Source organism: Salmo trutta, chromosome 3 (genome assembly GCF_901001165.1).
Source record: "Salmo trutta chromosome 3, fSalTru1.1, whole genome shotgun sequence".
Taxonomy (NCBI): domain Eukaryota; kingdom Metazoa; phylum Chordata; class Actinopteri; order Salmoniformes; family Salmonidae; genus Salmo; species Salmo trutta.
Window position 1 is genome coordinate 6,156,882 of NC_042959.1, and position 19,034 is coordinate 6,175,915.

General features: G+C 43.7%; 1 protein-coding gene across 2 annotated transcripts; it reads right to left on the minus strand.

The window, feature by feature from the left end:
• Window positions 1-2,905: 2,905 nt before the first annotated feature.
• On the minus strand, window positions 2,906-18,110 carry LOC115167106 (mothers against decapentaplegic homolog 5). Of its 2 annotated transcripts, none has more exons than XM_029721210.1 (9): window positions 17,845-18,110; window positions 13,182-13,858; window positions 12,766-12,981; window positions 11,807-12,079; window positions 6,791-6,892; window positions 4,177-4,398; window positions 3,522-3,778; window positions 3,070-3,225; window positions 2,906-3,009 (listed from the first exon to the last, which is right to left on the minus strand). In XM_029721210.1, exons 2-8 carry the CDS (start codon window positions 13,366-13,368, stop codon window positions 3,082-3,084), a joined length of 1,401 nt encoding a protein of 466 aa, XP_029577070.1. In that variant the 5' UTR covers window positions 13,369-13,858; window positions 17,845-18,110; the 3' UTR covers window positions 2,906-3,009; window positions 3,070-3,081. The 2 variants fall into 2 exon arrangements, with proteins under 2 accessions (XP_029577070.1, XP_029577061.1); XM_029721201.1 differs by having other exon boundaries at window positions 2,906-3,016; window positions 3,077-3,225; window positions 11,801-12,079.
• Between the last annotated feature and the right edge of the window lie 924 nt (window positions 18,111-19,034).

The following is a 19,034-nucleotide window of genomic DNA, read 5'->3' on the forward strand; positions in this document are numbered from 1 at the left end:
AATGGTGGTCTGGCAAGTTGATTTCCTATCACGTACTAGCGCCAATCAAATGATGGCTTTTATTAACCGTAATGACTGTAGTACCGCACCATTAAATGTCAGCATCGCAACTAAAGTACCCACCAATGCTTGTTTTTCAATAGAAGTTGTCGTGTCAACAGACAACTAAGCACAAAAGTGTTAAAAAATATTAAAACAGGTGAACAACATGTAGTCACTGTTACCCATTACCGGTTAACTTTGTGCTAATTTATTTAGTAATTTTATTTATTTCACCTTTATTTAACCAGGTAGGCAGGTTGAGAACAAGTTCTCATTTACAATTGCGACCTGGCCAAGATAAAGCAAAGCAGTTCGACACATACAACAACAGAGTTACACATGGAATAAACAAACATACAGTCAATAATATAGTAGAAAAATAAGTCTATATACAAAGTGAGCAAATGAGGTGAGATAAGGGAGGTAAAAGCAAAAAAGGCCATTGTGGCGAAGTAAATACAATATAGCAAGTAAAACACTGGAATGGTAGATTTGCAGTGGAAGAAAGTACAAAGTAGAAATAATGGGGCGCAAAGGAGCAAAATAAATAAATACAGTAGGGGAAGGGGTAGTTGTTTGGGCTAAATTATAGATGGGCTATGTACAGGTGCAGTGATCTGTGAGCTGCTCTGACAGGTGGTGCTTAAAGCTAGTGAGGGAAATAAGTGTTTCCAGTTTTAGAGATTTTTCTAGTTCGTTCCAGTCATTGGAAGCAGAGAACTGGAAGGAGAGACGGCTGAAGGAGGAATTGGCTTTGGGGGTGACCAGAGAGATATACCTGCTGGAGCGCGTGCTACAGGTGGGTGCTGCTATGGTGATCAGTGAGCTGAGATAAGGGGGAACTTTACCTAGCAGGGTCTTGTAGATGACCTGGAGCCAGTGGGTTTGGCGACGAGTATGAAACGAGAGAGTACAGGTCGCAATGGTGGGTAGTATATGGGGCTTGGGGGCAAAAAAGATGGCACTGTGATAGACTGCATCCAGTTTATTGAGTAGGGTATTGGAGGCTATTTTGTAAATGACATCGCCAAAGTCAAGGATCGGTAGGATGGTCAGTTTTACGAGGGTGTGTTTGGCAGCATGAGTGAAAGATGCTTTGTTGCGAAATAGGAAGCCAATTCTAGATTTAACTTTGGATTGGAGATGTTTGATGTGAGTCTGGAAGGAGAGTTTAGTCTAACCAGACACCTAGGTATTTGTAGTTGTCCACATATTCTAAGTCAGAACCGTCCAGAGTAGTGATGCTGGACAGGCAGGCAGGTGCAGGCAGTGATCGGTTGAAGAGTTTTACTTGTATTTAAGAGCAGTTGGAGACCACAGAAGGAGAGTTGTATGGCATTGAAGCTTGTCTGGAAGGTTGTTAACACAGTGTCCAAAGAAGGGCCAGAAGTATACAGAATGGTGTCGTCTGCGTAGAGGTGGATCAGAGACTCACCAGCGGCAAGAGCGACATCATTGATGTATACAGAGAAAAGAGTCGGCCCAAGAATTTAACCCTGTGGCACCCCCATAGAGACTGCCAGAGGTCCGGACAACAGGCCCTCCGATTTGACACACTGAACTCTATCAGAGAAGTAGTTGGTGAACCAGGCGAGGCAATCATTTGAGAAACCAAGGCTATTGAGTCTGCCGATGAGGATGTGGTGATTGACAGTCGAAAGCCTTGGCCTGGTCAATGAATACAGCTTCACAGTATTGTTTCTTATTGATGGCGGTTAAGATATCGTTTAGGACCTTGAGCGTGGCTGGGGTGCACCCATGACCAGCTCTAATGAAGTTGATTTCGTCATATCAGAATAATGCCACTAACTGTACCCTACACACAAACTTGCCTTACCTCCATTAGATACAAAAAAATATAAAATGGTTCATGAATACAGGAAGTAATTCTGTCTCTTGAACATACACCACGTACAGAGAATCGACAAGCATCATTGACAACTTTATTGACGAGTTCTCCTCTGAGAAGTGTGTTGTTTCTAGCTTGTCACCTGTTCAAAGCATTCAGTAATGAATTCCTCATATAGTTATCAGTTAGACATACTTTATTTGAAATGGCAGTAACTCAAGTTTTTCTAGTGATAAAACTATAAAATGGAAACATTATGAGATCTGAGTCTAATAGTAAACATAATGATATCTATACCTTAGATGTAAAATATCTGGCATTAGAAAACATGGCAAGAAAGAAAAAAAAAAAGTTTGCAAAGTTAAATTACAAGTAGTTTGACTGTGGTAAATTTGTAGTAGTGATATACATTTTATTATTTTCTTTTAAAAACTAAAAAAAAAAAATACAGAAAGAAAATCATTCAAACATTTTATGCAAAATCCTTTAAAAAAAACTAAAAATATAAGTAAGGTACATGCTTTCCAGTCCTACTACTCTCAATAGAATAAGCACATGGTTGGTAGTGGATGACTCAGAGCAGTACTTTATCCATTATTTTGTGCCGCTACTCTGAATATTCTTCTTTAGGATTTACTTTTATCTTCTGCTTGTAGCCTCCATTTTTCTTTCTTTAATTCTTTATTTTAGTTCTGCTGCTCTGGGTTCAACATCCCTTCTGCAGCCAGATACTGTAAACAGTTCAGCCTTTAACTCATTAAAACATTTTAAAAAATATATACATTTAAAAAAAAAATTGTAAAAGAAACTCCCAGCCTGGCTGGTCTGGGAAGTGGGGGCCACCATTAAGACACTGAAGAGATGGGGTTGAGAGTCTGGTCTAGGGGGGGCACCATTAAGACACTGAAGAGATGGGGTTGAGAGTCTGGTCTAGGAGGGGGGGGGGGGGGGCACCATTAAGACACTGAAGAGATGGTGTTGAGAGTCTGGTCTAGGAGGGGGGGGGGGGGGGGGGGGGGCACCATTAAGACACTGAAGAGATGGGGTTGAGAGTCTGGTCTAGGAGGGGGGGGGGCACCATTAAGACATTGAAGAGATGGGGTTGAGAGTCTGGTCTAGGGGGGGGCACCATTAAGACACTGAAGAGATGGTGTTGAGAGTCTGGTCTAGGAGGGGGGGGGGGGGCACCATTAAGACACTGAAGAGATGGGGTTGAGAGGAGAGCCCATCTGTGTCAGCACTTTATCCAGCCACTGCAGAGGGCCGTGAAGGTGCACTTCTATCCAGCAGGGGGTGCTGGTGACATCTTGTCGGTGATACTCAGCTCCCCAGCCCTGTTGAAAGGGAGCGAGAGAGAGAGAAAGCTGGGTCATATTCAGTAAATGGTCAAAAAAAAGGAATGAAATAGCAAACTTGTCCAATCAGAAATGCTTGTTTTCCATTGCACAGTGTTACGCCACAGGGTTATTCTCAACATTGTCGAGTTGCTCTTTCAATGAAATTAAGATCATTTGAAACAGTTATTTCACAAAACATTTTTTAAATCAAATGGACAAGATCATAAAGCAGTGAACTGTATATAGTACTGAAACTAATATAATTGTTGAATCAAAATGTAATTGTATATCACCTTTACAAAGCTCATGCGGATGGTGCACATCTTGGTCAGTTCGTAGACAGCCTCAAAGCCATGGTTCACAGACTGGGCCAGTAGCTGAGCAAATTCCTGGTTGTTAAAGATCTTCAGACTGCAGCCACTAGGGATCTTACACACCGTGGTGGGGTGGAAACCATGATGGTAGTTACAGTTACGGCTCTGAACGAAGATACTGGTGTCACTCAGACACTCTGCATACACCTCACCTCCTACATAGTACAGGTGGACGCCTGAGAGAGAGGGAGAGAGAAAAAAAAAGAAACATGCTTGTGTTTCTAGCTCCAACAGCAGTACAGTAATATCTAATGCTTGTGTTTCTAGCTCCAACAGTAATACCTAATGCTTGTGTTTCTAGCTCCAACAGTAATACCTAATGCTTGTGTTTCTAGCTCCAACAGTGCAGTAATACCTAGCAAATAAATAACACAACCACGATTACAAATCAATAAAAAAAATCCATGTTTCAGTTGAATATCGTGCATGTTTGTCACCATTCCTTCCCCACACTTTCTCTAAACCTCTCATCTAATTTCAATCTTCACAACCTCATCAACTAATCTATTAATCTCAATATGTTGCCCTGTTCACCTTCGCCGACGTGGCACTGCGCGCGTGTGTTTATTCTCACCTTTGCCAATGTGGCGGCGTGTGTTCTCTATGGTTGAGTTACGGTTGACGTTGGAGAGCAACCCCAGGCAGAAGCGGTTCTTGTTGTTGGAGGGGTCGGTGAAGCCGTCCACCAGGACGCTGGTAGAAGAGGCATGGTAGGCCTCACCCACTCTGTTGTTCAACTCATAGTACACAATACTGCACCAGTGGCTTGGTTCCTCATACTCCACTGGCTGCACATCTACAGGGACAAGGTGGAGAGGTTGTTCAACACAATACTGCACCCGTGGCTTGGTTCCTCATACTCCACATCTACAGGGATCCTTCTTTGTTGTAAAGGAAAATGGATGCGTAATCTTGAAAAAAGGTACAATTTAAAATTTGATCAATTCATGAGATGTGGTGCATTTGTAGTGTCCATAGTTCCCTTTCAGTCAGTCAACTTCGGTACAACATACTACGGGGAGTCGCACTCTTTCGACAATCACGGCAGAAGGTCAATGAAATCTGTGCCTCATTGGGAGGCAAGCCTTACACAGGTGATAAACGTGAGGCTTGGATTCATTCTTTCAATTATTCAGCTCTTCACCTCGGTGTGAACGCTACTTAAAACAAACTGGAAAACGAGACCATCCTATGTTGCACCAACTGAACTGTCCCTAGGTGGTATATTCTTATTCTATAAAGGAATAAGTTCCAAGACGTTATGTCTCTATTCAAGGCTCTTATACATGTTCCTACGGCCTCTCCTGGTATACGCTGCTATTGGTCTGGTGTCAAGTTCACCAGTGTCACCATAGGAGTTCTTTTTCCATTTATGATTATGGCGAAGACGGTATGTAGAAAGTTGAGCTCCACTCCATTTTGTGATATAACATGTCATATTCCTTCATAATTATCTCGTCTAACTTTAAAAAAGTGCCTTATGAATGTATACGGATCAAACTATTGTGTATCGTGATGTTAACTACTTGGCGCTGAACATATATTCTGAACGCTTACTCTGCTAGCTAACGTCACCAGGAACGGGCAGGGCAAAGTTGTATTTTCATGTACAGAAGCTGGAGGAACGTACATTCATAAACCGGCTGAATCTAACACCTACGTTCTGGGTTTTATTGCAGCAGGTAGCCTCGTGCTTAGAGTGTTGGACTAGTAACCGGAAGGTTGCATGATCGAATCCCCGAGCTGACAAGGTAAAAAAAAAAATCTGTCGTTCTGCCCCTGAACAAGGCAGTTAACCCACTGTTCCCTGGTAGGCCGTCATTGAAAATAAGAATTTGTTCATAACTGGTCTTGCCAAGTTAAATAAAGGTAAAATACAAAAAAGGCAGCAGTAATCTAAATGATCAGACCCGAAAACATTCGAGAAAAGGTGATAGGGGTGTAATTATGAAGCGAGTGGACGGAGAAATACTGCGTCACTTTATCCAATCAGAGCAGCAGGATCAACGTACAGCCCACCCTTCTCTTTACAGACAGGTAAACTAGCCAGTTGAGTTAATTAGACCACGTAAAACCTTATGACTGACTGACATGAGAAATAGTCATTTTTGTAATTATCAGTGATCCTAATCGTATCCAGAAAATTGCCCATATCCATTACAAGACTCGTTTTGTCCAACTACTCAGCACACCCCCTAATGTAGTAGTCTCCTTTCAGATTTAGAAGAAGTGGCTGCTAAATGCTAATTCCCGTTCGTGTAAGGTGATTAAGCATAGCTAGCACACAGAAATCAGTGGTGTTTTTAAAAATTTTTTTAACTGTAATGCAGTTGATTGGTGATGATGACATGAACATGTATTGGTCTTGACATCCATACAAGCATTATATTCCGATTTCTACTTCAACAGTGTGACATACATGTAAACAATATCCTAAATGTAGGTTAGTTTTGCTGGGGGGGCAGATGAGGAGACACTGGATATTTCCCCCCCCTCACGTTTCCATGGCAATTCCATTGTATTGGTCCAGTTCGATTGAACTCTTTACTGCATCTATAAGGGGTCTGACTTCATCCAGACTATACAGTCTCACGTTTGAAAACTTGTCCATGTTTAACCCTAAAAGTATAAGCCGTTGAGGGGGGGGGGGGGGGGGGGGGCTGTCCCTTTTCCAACTGGGTTACAAACCTGCATATTTTAGAGTGGCCTTTTATTCTCCCCCAGCACAAGTTGCACCTATGTAATGTTGCAGCTGTTTAATCAGCTTCTTGATATGCCACATCTGTCAGGTAGATGGATTAGCTTAGCAAAAGGTGAAATGCACAGGGATGTAAATACATTTAAGAGAAATCAGCTTTTAGTGTGTATGTAACATTACTGGCATCTTATTTTAGCTCATGAAACCAACCTTTTACATGCTGGGTTTATATTGTTGATCAGTATATATCCTCCAACCGAAGTAACGAGAGTGTGACTCCCCCGTAGTATGTTGTACCTCGTTTCCCCTCCTTCAGCGAACAGTAGGATTTCAGTTTGTATTGACTGCTATATGTGATCAGGTCAACGTAGACAATTAGGATAAATCAGTTCCAATGAATGAAGGATGATGTCTGAAAGCAGGAATTCCTGATTGACTAAGGTGGAGGGGGGAAATCATAAAGTGTAAAGTTTAAGGTCAGACTCCTCACCCCCACTAGGCATGTTCCTGGGCCCGCTGCTGCTGGTCTCCATGGACCCCTCCTGTCCCATCTGCTCGTCAGGGGGCATGTAAGCCGGGGGTGGGGTATCAGCTGGAGGAAAAACACCACAATGGACGGATAGTTAGGAGACCAGATGCTGCTGATGACAAATGGCTGGTCACACACACACACAGACAGAGAGGATGGACACATATACACACACGGACAGACAACTCCCAAAAGGAGTTAAAACCCATCCACCACCACAGGATATTTCTCTACCCGGAAACAGGTGTAGGGTTTCACACACATCCGCCACATGGAACACTAATGTACGGACAGTCCCATAAGCGTTGTATTACACAACCACTGATGAGGACAGAAATTGAGAAACGTTTCGAGTGTGGGTGGGGAATGCTGGTAAATGTTTTCTAATGAGAAAACTGGTCTGTAGGAAGACCAGACAGACCAAGCACCAGTGACTCGGTCAATAAAATAGCGGTCAGATGAAGCAGATGCTAAGCTACAGGTCTGCTTTTCTAGCACAGACTGGAATATGTTCTGGGATTCTTCCGATGGAATTGAGTACTACACCACATCAGTCACTGGCTTTATCAATAAGTGCATTGATGATGTCGTCCCCACCGTGACCGTACGTACATACCCCAACCAGAAACCATGGATTACAGGCAGCATTCGCACTGAGCTAAAGGCTAGAGTTGCCGCTTTCAAGGAGCGAGACTAACCCAGAAACGTAAGAAATCCCGCTATGCCCTCCGACGAATCATCAAACAGGCAAAGCGCCAATACAGGACTAAGATCGAATCGTACTACACAGGCGCCGACACTCGTCGGATGTGGCAGAGCTTGCAAACCATTACAGACTGCAAAGGGAAGCACAGTCGAGAGCTGCCCAGTGACACGAGCCTACCAGACGAGCTAAACTACTTCTATGCTTGCTCCATGGCAAATAACACTGAAACATGCATGAGAGCACCAGCTGTTCCGGACGACTGTGTGATCATGCTATCCGCAGCCAATGTAAGTAAGACCTTTAAACAGGTCAACATTCAGAAAGCCGCAGAGCCAGGCGGATTACCAGGACGTGTACTTCGAGTATGCGCTGACCAACTGGCAAGTGTCTTCACTGACATTTTCAACCTCTCCCTGTCCAAGTCTGTATTACCAACATGTTTAAAGCATAGCGTTCTTGGACACAGGGACTAAGGTAACCTGCCAAAATGACTTCCGACCCGCAGCACTCCCGTCTGTAGCCATGAAGTGCTTTGAAAGGCTGGTCATGGCTCACATCAACACTAGACCCACGCCAATTTGCATACTGCCCTAACAGATGCCCTCTCGACTACACTCCACACTGCCTTTTCCCACCTGGACAAAAGGAACACCTATGTGAGAATGCTATTCATTGACTCAGAGTTCAACACCATAGTGCCCTCAAAGCTCATCAATAAGCTAAGGACCAAACATCTCCCTCTGGACATCCGGCAAGCTGATCCTCAACACAGAGGCCCCTCAGGGGTGTGTGCTCAGTCCCCTTCTGTACTCCCTGTTCACTTATGACTGCACGGCCAGGCATGACTCCACCACCATCATTAAGTTTGCCGATGACACAACAGTGGTAGGCCTAATCAACGACGAGACAGCCTATAGGGAGGAGGTCAGAGACCTGGCCGTGTGGTGCCAGGACAACAACCTCTCCCTCAACGTGATCAAGACAAAAAGAGATGATTGTGGACTACAGGAAAAGGAGGATCGAGCATGCCCCCATTCTCATCGACGGGGCTGTAGTGGAGCATGTTGAGAGCTTCAAGTTCCTTGGTGTCCACATCAACAAACTAACATGGTCCAAGCACACCAAAACAGTTGTGAAGAGGGCACGACAAAACCTATTCCCCCTCAGGAGATTGAAAAGATTTGGCATGGGTCCCCAGAGTCTCAAAAGGTTCCACAGCTGCACCATCGAGAGCATCCTGACTGGTTGCATCACTGCCTGGTATGGTAACTGCTCGGCATCTGACCATAAGGCGCTACAGGGGGTAGTGTGAATGGCTCAGTACCTCACTGGGGCCAAGCTTCCTGCCATCCAGGACCTCTATACCAGGCGGTGTCAGAGGAAGGCCGAAAACAATTTGTCAACGATTACAGCCACCCTAACCATACTGTTCTCTCTGCTACCACACGGCAAGCGGTACCGGAGCATCAAGTCTAGGTGCAAGAGGCTTCTAAACAGCTTCTACCCCCAAGCCATAAGACTCCTGAACATGTAATCAAATGTCTACCCAGACTATTTGCATTGCCCCCCACCCACTCTTACACCACTGCTACTCTGTCATCTATGCATAGTCACTTTAACTCTACCTACAAGTACGTATTACCTTGACTAACCGGTGCCTCCGCACATTGACTCTGTACCAGTACCCCCTGTACAGTGGGGGAAAAAAGTATTTGATCCCCTCCTGATTTTGTACGTTTGCCCACTGACAAAGAAACTATCAGTCTATAATTTTAATAGGTTTATTTGAACAGTGAGAGACAGAATAACAAAAAAATGTTATAAAATTATTTGCATTTTAAATGAGGGAAATAAGTATTTGACCCCTCTGCAACATGATTTAGTACTTGGTGGCAAAACCCTTGTTGGCAATCACAGAGGTCAGACATTTATTGTAGTTGGCCACCAGGTTTGCACACATCTCAGGAGGGATTTTGTCCCACTCCTATTTGCAGATCTTCTCCAAGTCATTAAGGTTTCGAGGCTGACGTTTGGCAACTCGAACCTTCAGCTCCCTCCACAGATTTTCTATGGGATTAAGGTCTGGAGACTGGCTAGGCCACTCCAGGACCGTAATGTGCTTCTTCTTGAGCCACTCCTTTGTTGCCTTGGCCGTGTGTTTTGGGTCATTGTCATGCTGGAATACCCATCCACGACCCATTTTCAATGCCTTGGCTGAGGGAAGGAGGTTCTCACCCAAGATTTGACGGTACATGGCCCTGTCCATCGTCCCTTTGATGCGGTGAAGTTGTCCTGTCCCCTTAGCAGAAAAACACCCCCAAAGCATAATGTTTCCACCTCCATGTTTGACGGTGGAGATGGTGTTCTTGGGGTCATAGGCAGCATTCCTCCTCCTCCAAACACGGCGAGTTGAGTTGATGTCAAAGAGCTCCATTTTGGTCTCATCTGACCACAACACTTTCCCCAGTTGTCCTCTGAGTCAATCAGATGTTCATTGGCAGACTTCAGATGGGCCTGTATATGTATTTTTGAGCAGGGGGACCTTGCGGGCGCTGCAGGATTTCAGTCCTTCACAGCGTAGTGTGTTACCAATTGTTTTCTTGGTGACTATGGTCCCAGCTGCCTTGGGATCATTGACAGGATCCTCCCGTGTAGTTCTGGGCTGATTCCTCACCGTTCTCATGATCATTGCTACTCCACGAGGTGAGATCTTGCATGGAGCCCCAGGCCGAGGGATATTGACAGTTATTTTGTGTTTCTTCCATTTGCGAATAATCGCACCAAATGTCGTCACCTTCTCACCAAGCTGCTTGGCGATGGTCTTGTAGCGCATTCCAGCCTTATGTAGGTCTACAATCTTGTCCCTGAAATCCTTGGAGAGCTCTTTGGTCTTGGCCATGGTGGAGAGTTTGGAATCTGATTGATTGATTGCTTCTGTGGACAGGTGTCTTTTTTACAGGTAACAAGCTGCAGTTAGGAGCACCCCCTTTAAGAGTGTGCTCCTAATCTCAGCTCGTTACCTGTATAAAAGACACCTGGGAGCCAGAAATCTTTCTGATTGAGAGGGGGTCAAATACTTATTTCCCTCATTAAAATGCAAATCAATTTATAACATTTTTGACATGCGTTTTTCTGGATATTTTTGTTGTTATTCTGTCTCTCACTGTTCAAATAAACCTACCATTAAAATTATAGACTGATCCTTTCTTTGTCAGTGGGCAAACGTACAAAATCAGCAGGGGATCAAATACTGTTTTCCCCACTGTATATAGCCTCGTTACTGTTATTTTACTGCTGCTCTTTAATTATTTGTTATTTTTAGTAAAAATAACGAGAGACTATATACAGGGGGTACCGGTACAGAGTCAATGTGCGGGACACCGGTTAGTCGAGATAATATGTACATGTAGGTAGCGTTAAAGCGACTATGCATAGATTATAAACAGAGAGTAGCAGCAGTGTAAAAGAGGGGTCTGGGTAGCACATAAAAGTAGTGATTCAACCCTGGGGGTAATTTACCACAATTTAAAAAAAGACAAAAAGCTATTTTCCCTGCTGCCATTACGCCTGACGACAGCGGCCCCATGCATCTTTTCATCAGCAAATCTCACTGGCTGGGGATAGATAGATACACATCAGAATAAGAGCTATGTTGGGCCCAACGATGGGCACACTGACTGACACGCAACCGGTTGCCAGGTTTTGTTACACTCTTTTGATTGTTCTCCTGGCTGTCAGAGGACCCTGGTTTGTATCATGGACTTATCACCACAAACTGTTAGAAATCAAACCAAATTGTCCTCCACTGATTCCTAATCACATTTTCATCAGGAAAACACTTTTTTTTTTTTTACATTCTCACAGAGGTCAAAGGCAGTGTGAGACCAGGTGAAGTGTACATCATAGAGGTCAAAGGCAGTGTGAGACCAGGTGAAGTGTACATCATAGAGGTCAAAGGCAGTGTGAGACCAGGTGAAGTGTACATCAGAGGTCAAAGGCAGTGTGAGACCAGGTGAAGTGTACATCACAGAGGAGGTCAAAGGCAGTGTGAGACCAGGTGAAGTGTACATCATACAGACCAAAGGAAGTGTGAGACCAGGTGAAGTGTACATCATAGAGGTCAAAGGCAGTGTGAGACCAGGTGAAGTGTACAAGTGTGAATATATAACATAAGCTAACAGCATATTATATTGTAATAGCAGCCATGATAACTGACTATGAATAAACATATAGGTGCATGATATATGATAGGAGTGTATACTGACATCTACCTGGAAGCTGGAAGGGGCTGGAGGGCCCAGAGCTGGCAGGAGAGTTGGGGTAGGTGCCCACCCCTCCACTGGAGGCTGGGGAGGGAGGGTAGGGGGAGTTGGGGGAGATTGGGAAGGAGGAGCCGCTGCCCCCGCTGTGCTGCTGGAAGGACTCTGGGAAGGTGGCGTTCAGGGGCATGTGGGGCTCGTTGTGAGTCATGTTCCTGAACTGGACCAGGAGGCTGTGTTGAGGGTTGAACTCACTGTGGCGAGGCACCAACACCGGAGGCAGCACTGGTGGAGAAGAGATTTTTTTTTAAATAAAATATACATTGGGATTGAAGAGACTTTAAAAATAAAACCTTGGGACACTGTACTGTATTTCATCTGAAACCAGTGAAAACATAGGTACTACACATTAACGAAGGAATGTTCTCATCAGCATGACCTGTCGTCATTTGGGACTGTTGTGCATTTCAATTGAAAGGACTTGCATCTAGCCTTCACATTTGAATGAAAGTGCTTTCAATACCAGTTCTCTTCTTGTCTCCCATTACATTCAACAAAAAAAACAAACATTATATGACACAGATCCTATTGATCAGGTCATTTTGAAAGTCCTTGTCCTGTGCTCTGCTCCTCCCTGACTGACAGCTGTGCATTAACCAATTCAAGGGTAGATATCACGTCACTCACGAGAACACATTTATCTCTAAGGAAGCAGCCAGAAATGTCCCATATTCTTTTGATGAAATCACCTTGAGGCATATTTATTGGAAACTAATCTATATAGTATGAATAGTCCGTACTCTCCTTCACTTAAAACGGTAATTTAAAGACAGATTAGCCTTACTGTGTCCTATACATTTCTGGTTGAAAGACATGGACAACAGCCACAAATAAAATCACACGTATAGGCTAAGGTCTTGCAATGCATTAGATTGAGTCAATACTGTAATAGGAATGAACACATGACGTACCGGGGCTCTCTACTCTCTTGTAGTGGTAGGGGTTAATGCAGACCTCCTTCTGCTTGGAGCCGAAGGGGTAGTCACACACCTCCAGAGGTTTGAGCTCATGGTGAGACTGTAGGTCGGGCCACCTCCACACTCTGCAGTAGATTACGTGGGGGAGACCCTTCCTGTGGGACACCTGGAGACGACCGTCCAGAGACCGAGGAATGGTCACACACTTACCTGGCAGGGCAGGAAAGAGAGAGACGGGTTTTAGGGAAGGTGAGAATATATCTGGACCAAGTATTATGATGATCTCTCTCTTAGCCATCTAGAATACTCTATGATCCAGAGAGAGAGACACACACACACACACCTGGCCTGAAATTGACCAAGTATGACGCCGCACACACAGTACACTACAGACAGACAGGATCACTCACTGGGTTGTCCTGGGCTGCTGAGGGCTTTCTCCAGGTCCTCCATGGCTCCCTTCTTCTTCTTCAGTTTCTTGACCAGGGCGTCAACAGCCTTTTCAGCCCATTTCTCCTCCTCGTCGCCCTGCTTCCACCCCAGCAGACGCTTCACAGCTGGACTGGTGAAGGAGAACAGGCTGGACATAGAGGTCATGGTGCTGCTGTCCGGGGTGAGAAGGAGTGGAGGGAGGGAGAGAAATGTACCAGGAAGTTAGGGGATTTGACGAGTCCTCTTCTTGGATCGTGTACAACAGGGAGAGAGGGTGTGTTTGGGGAAGGGGAGTGTAGAGAGGAGGCTTAGCCTTGCACACCAAGGACAGGAAATAGAGGCAGGACGCAGGCAGGACACAGCTGCTGCTGCTCAGGACAGGAAAGCCTGCCGTGAGGTGGGATGTACCCTGGAGCTGGGTCACAACCAACCCCACTGAGGGGAGTGCAGTTCAGGTAACAAGTTCAGCTGAGATCAGGCCTCTGGGACACAACAGCCCAGAGGATTTACAAACGTAGCTAGTCAATAGGCAGGCCTAAATAGGAAAAGGACCTATTATCTCCCTCCTCTTCTCCCTCTCTCGTTCTGTCTCTCTGGTTAGGTCCGTACCATATGGTGAGGTGGTCAGAGCCTGGGTAAAGGTCTAGTGTGGAACCTGGAGGGGAAAAAGAAGAGAAGCTGTGTTAGAAATATATTGCACAACAGAATCCTCAGGTCAGGTGACGTCTAAGGCCGGTACGATACCAGTATCACCAGTAGTCCTTAGTATCGTGGCAAGGAAACAAAACACTTAGCGGATTTGATTTGTTTTGGAAAACAGCCCTAATGTTTGGAAACAAAAGTCATCATGCGGTTTTGTCATTTACCACCCTATAGCAGACAATATTTCACATCCAGCAGCTTTTTAAAAGGACCAGAGGAGGTCGACCGAGATTCTTTAGTCGAGCAGTGGCAAATATTTAAGCAGTAAGGCACGAGGGGGTGTGGTATATGGCCAATTTACCACGGCTAAGGGCTGTTCTTAGACACAACACAATGTGGAGTGCCTGGACACAGCCCTTAGCCGTGGTGTATTGGCCATACCACAAACCCTTGAGGTGCCTTATTGCTATTATAAACTGGTTACCAACGTAATTAGAGCAGTAAAAATAAATGTTTTGTCATAACCCGTGGTATACAGTCTGATACATCACGGCTGTCAGCATTCAGGGCTCGAACCACCCAGTTTATAAATAAAAAGAATTTATGGCAGACGAGATGCCTGTCTGAGCAGACTAGTCCATTGTGGAGGCCTTAGGATGGCACACCAGTATCACATTTACCGTTAATTACTACCACTTCTAATCTACAATGTTTGTTTGGTTTACGGTAATTTCTGTTAATGCATTCAATATATTATTACAGTCTTACATTGTTGGAGTGGACAGGTTGTTCGCAGAGCGCACAACCTAGGCTCCACTTGTGAGGAAAGTTTTGCTTTATTTCATTCCATTTATGACTTGTTAATTTAGTAAATCGTCTTTTGTTTGGAGCGCTCCTGTCAATCTTGAGTAAAGACGTGCACCTGATTAGGCCTACTTCTATGGCTATCGGCTACCTGGCCTGCGTGCAAATGTAGGCCTATAAAAATGTGGCCATTTGGGGATCTGATAGTATTTCTGGATTGGCTTAGCGCACCACCACTAATGAGTTGTGGAGCTTCTCAAAGTAGTGTTTTCTTTACCTCAAACAGCAAGTAAACGAAGTCTGTCTCTACATCCATTGAGAATGACAAGGGTTCCTCAACGTAGCCTATTTGACAAATCTTTCCAGCCCTCTCCCGTCGATGACCACTCAGCATTGAAAGGGGGGGGAAAAAAATGTCACGCTCTGATCTGGTGTAAACGTCATAAAATAGGCCTACCTGATAACTTCTTATCCCTTGAACAAACATCCTACAGCTGTGTGTCTGGAGCAACACTGGTGTTAATAGTTAATACAATGTTTCAAGTTCCTTGAAGACAGGCCATGCGTGGCCAAGGTGATTTATAGGATTTATTTTATAAAACTTTTATTTTTTTTAAATCAGGCTATTTTCTACCTGTGAGCTGCAATGTTTTTATTTGTTGGCTTTATGTAGGCTACTTTTACCTATTGCCAATGGCAACAGAAGTTACATTTAAATAGAATTTTGATTAACCACATGCCATTGATTTTTGAGCTATAAAGACTATTATAAATTAAACTGGTCCACAAAAACGTGCATATGAAAATCGTAACTGACACAGACCAGGGAAAATGGTACGTTAACTTGGCACTCCAAATAGAAAAGGTTGCCGACCACTGGTGTAGCCTATTAACGGCAACTGCAGGAGCATAAAGGCAGAATCTGCAAAGGCCAGCAGCAGCAGAATCTGCAAAGGTCAGCAGCAGCAGAATCTGCAAAGGCCAGCAGCAGCAGAATCTGCAAAGGCCAGCAGCAGCAGAATCTGCAAAGGCCAGCAGCAGCAGAAGGGTCGGGAACAGGTATATTTGCTATATTGATCTCTTGCTCCCTCTTTAATAAATTGCATCTTCATTTTTAAAATCGCGGCGCTTAAAGCATCAGACTTGCTCAGTAGCCTACATATAGTTGATTTTATTCAAACATAGGGTGTGTCTATATATGGAAAAACGTTTAAAAAAATTGGTCGAATCGATTGGTTGAAAGAATAGACTCCTCTCGGTCGACCAAGATTTTGTTTTTTTTGTCTGGGACAGCCATACTGGGTGGACAGAGACAGAAAGAAGACAGAAAATACAGGCATTGCCGCACAGCTGTTGAAAACAGCCCTAGCAGAGAGGATGTGAGGCCACTGAAAGCTCCTTTCTCATCATATCCCTCCCTTTCGGCACACAGCTGTCCAACAGCACCAGGCAGTTTAGAGCTTCATGTTTCATTGTTACAATAGGGGAAAAAAGCAATTGTGGAGCCCTATAGGCATTGAAATATACCCTACACTTCAGTCACCACAGGGAAAAATGGTGAGCTTTGCATGTGTGATGAAGTGAGATGGCAGGGAATACATGGCCAACAAAATGTAGCAGATACTAGCTAGGCTATTCACTGACTCTCTAAAGATCCATGTAGGTGTGTTGTTTCATCCCATGAATATATGGATAACTAGGTTATAGGTAGGTAAGCAAGCTCTCTGGACACAGCCTGTCTAGATAATCTGCTGGTTTCTGTTGCTGTGAGGCTGTAATGCAAAGTGAGCGATGACAGCAATACAATAACATTAACGACAGGAAACGAGGTGCACAGAGTCCAGTGACTGATGACATCACTTCACACCTAAGTCTTTTCCTGCCTGGCTGTCCTGTAGCAGGGGGCAGGAAGCAACAACACAAACAGTGAAGAATCTGAACGTCACCATGGGTACCAGGTTTGGAGAGTGCCTCACTTGAATAACTTTTGAGAGTCACTTGAATAACCATTAGGCAGAACAACAGAATCTTGTTGAGATGAAGCTGAGAATTTCAGGGAAAATGTATAGCAACATTCAACAGACTGAGAAAATAATACAGAAAAACGTTGAGACAATTCTGACATGGCATGCTCTGGCTACACAGGTGAAAGTGAAGGGCGAAACAAAGGATGGTTCAGGTAACTAAGCATGAGATGTCTCCCCATCCCCACCCAAGGTAATACTCAAGAGAATATTGCCTAATTGCCAAATGGCTGATCATTTATCTAACACCAGACACCCACACAATCCCTGAGGTCTGACGACATCATTACTGCAGGATGACAAATCAAAAATGTCTGAATACTGGATTAAACTGGGTGGCAACACCTCAGCTACGGGGGGGTTGAATACATTATCTAGTAACTTTCATCTTGTGTATCTTTTTAAAAACACATTATTCAAAGCTTGTTAAAAGGTACTTGACCCATAAATCACAACCATTATACCACTGAAGCTTGAAATCAACACAACATGTCCCGATTTCCTAGAATACACCTTTTGTCGACGTAGCTAGTTACATTGAACACTGTGACAAAGTAGCTAACTTCCAAGGAAGACAATAACTGTACTTGCTAGCTAAGCATGTCATGTTAACTAGTAAGTATTCAATTTGATTAAATACACATAGCTAACTAGCCATGTGTATTTCGTGTCAGAGATCTATATCGATAATCTCGTACGTAGCTAACGTTAAGTGATTATGGCTAAGAGTGGAAAATATGACATTTTCATCCATTTCGCTAATTTTTTGCTAGCTCGTTGGCTAAACTTAGCCACAAGTAGCTACCGTTAGCTAGCTCAACACGCTACAAGTTAATTAAGTTAACCAACTGGCTATCGAGTTGAACCGAATTGATGGTACAATCAAAAAGTTGTTCGTGTGGTTTTACATGGTTAACGTTAACGAGAACACGTCCTATTTTGACCACAAATATCGTCTTTATCCCCCCCCTTATTGTAGCTAACAAGCTACGTTGTCCTTCACCATTCCAGAGATAACTTTTTTCAATCACTTCTCTAGCTAGCCAGCTACACCCCACCCCCTCTTGGAAAAGTACCCAAGCCTAGCTTTACTGATTAAAACTTGGTAATTGTGTAGTCTACTCATGGAAACATGCTTATCTAGTGGATAAGCTATCATTTCATCGCATACCTTTCAATAACCGAGGCAGGCTGGTCGCTTCCTTAGTACTTTTCTCTATTCAAAGCCGTTTTTTTTTTTCTTCCTGACTTTTTTTCCCCCCTCCAAAGCCTTTCCCTAACTCTCCCGACTCCTCTGTCCAAGTAGACTGGGAGGAGGAGCGCATATCCCTCCGCTAAATGAGAGGTTTTACTCTCTAATGTTCTTCATCATCTGTTTCTTCTTCTTCTATTCTACACTTTGTCCCGAGTCTTCTTCAAATGAGGACTATTCCATGTTAACGGAGTGATGCTGATACATTTTAAAGTGAAACAAATCTGAGTATGTCAAACAAAAGCCAACGATTGCAACCATACAACTCTATTTAAATTATTACTTTTAAACAATTTCCACAGAACATTCTACAAAAACACATTTACTGGAAGAACAGTGCAGTTTGGTAACAGAATTACGGTTTGTGCTGTCATTCTGTTACCAAACGTTGGATCTGCACTACTCTTCAAGTAAATAATAATAATTCTTATTTATTACATTTGTAAAACACTTTTCATTATACAGAATAATCTCAAAGTGCATAAAATAAAATAAATAAAACCAAATAGAAAAAAATACAATAAAAATGTGTTTTTGTAAAATGTTCTGTGAAAATAATTAAAAGCAGTCCTTGTGCATAGAGTTGTATGATTTGTTTAACTTCGCAATGATTTGTCTGTATTGGACATATATTTTAAAATGAAAAAATCTGAGTATCAGCATCACTCTGTTTGGGTGGAATTGCCCATGAGCAGCTTGTGTATATATATTGTAAAGAAAAATGATCATAATCGTACATCAGCAGATGCTGTGATCTGTGGTCCACTGAAGCAGACAATACAGGACTGTCTCACTAGCACAGACTGGAATATGTTCTGGGATTCATTCAATAACATTGAGGAGTTTACCACATCAGTCACCGGCTTCTTCAATAAGTGCGTTGATGACATCATCCCCACAGTGACTGTACGTACATACCTCAACCAGAAGCCAATGAATTACAGGCAACATCCGCACTGAGCTAAACGCTAGAGCTTCCGCTTTCAAGGAGCAGGACACTAATCCAGATGTTCATAAGAAGTCCCACTATGGCCTCCGACGAGCCATCAAACAGGCAAAGCATCAATCCAAGACTAAGATTGAATATGCCGACTCTGAAAATCACGTGT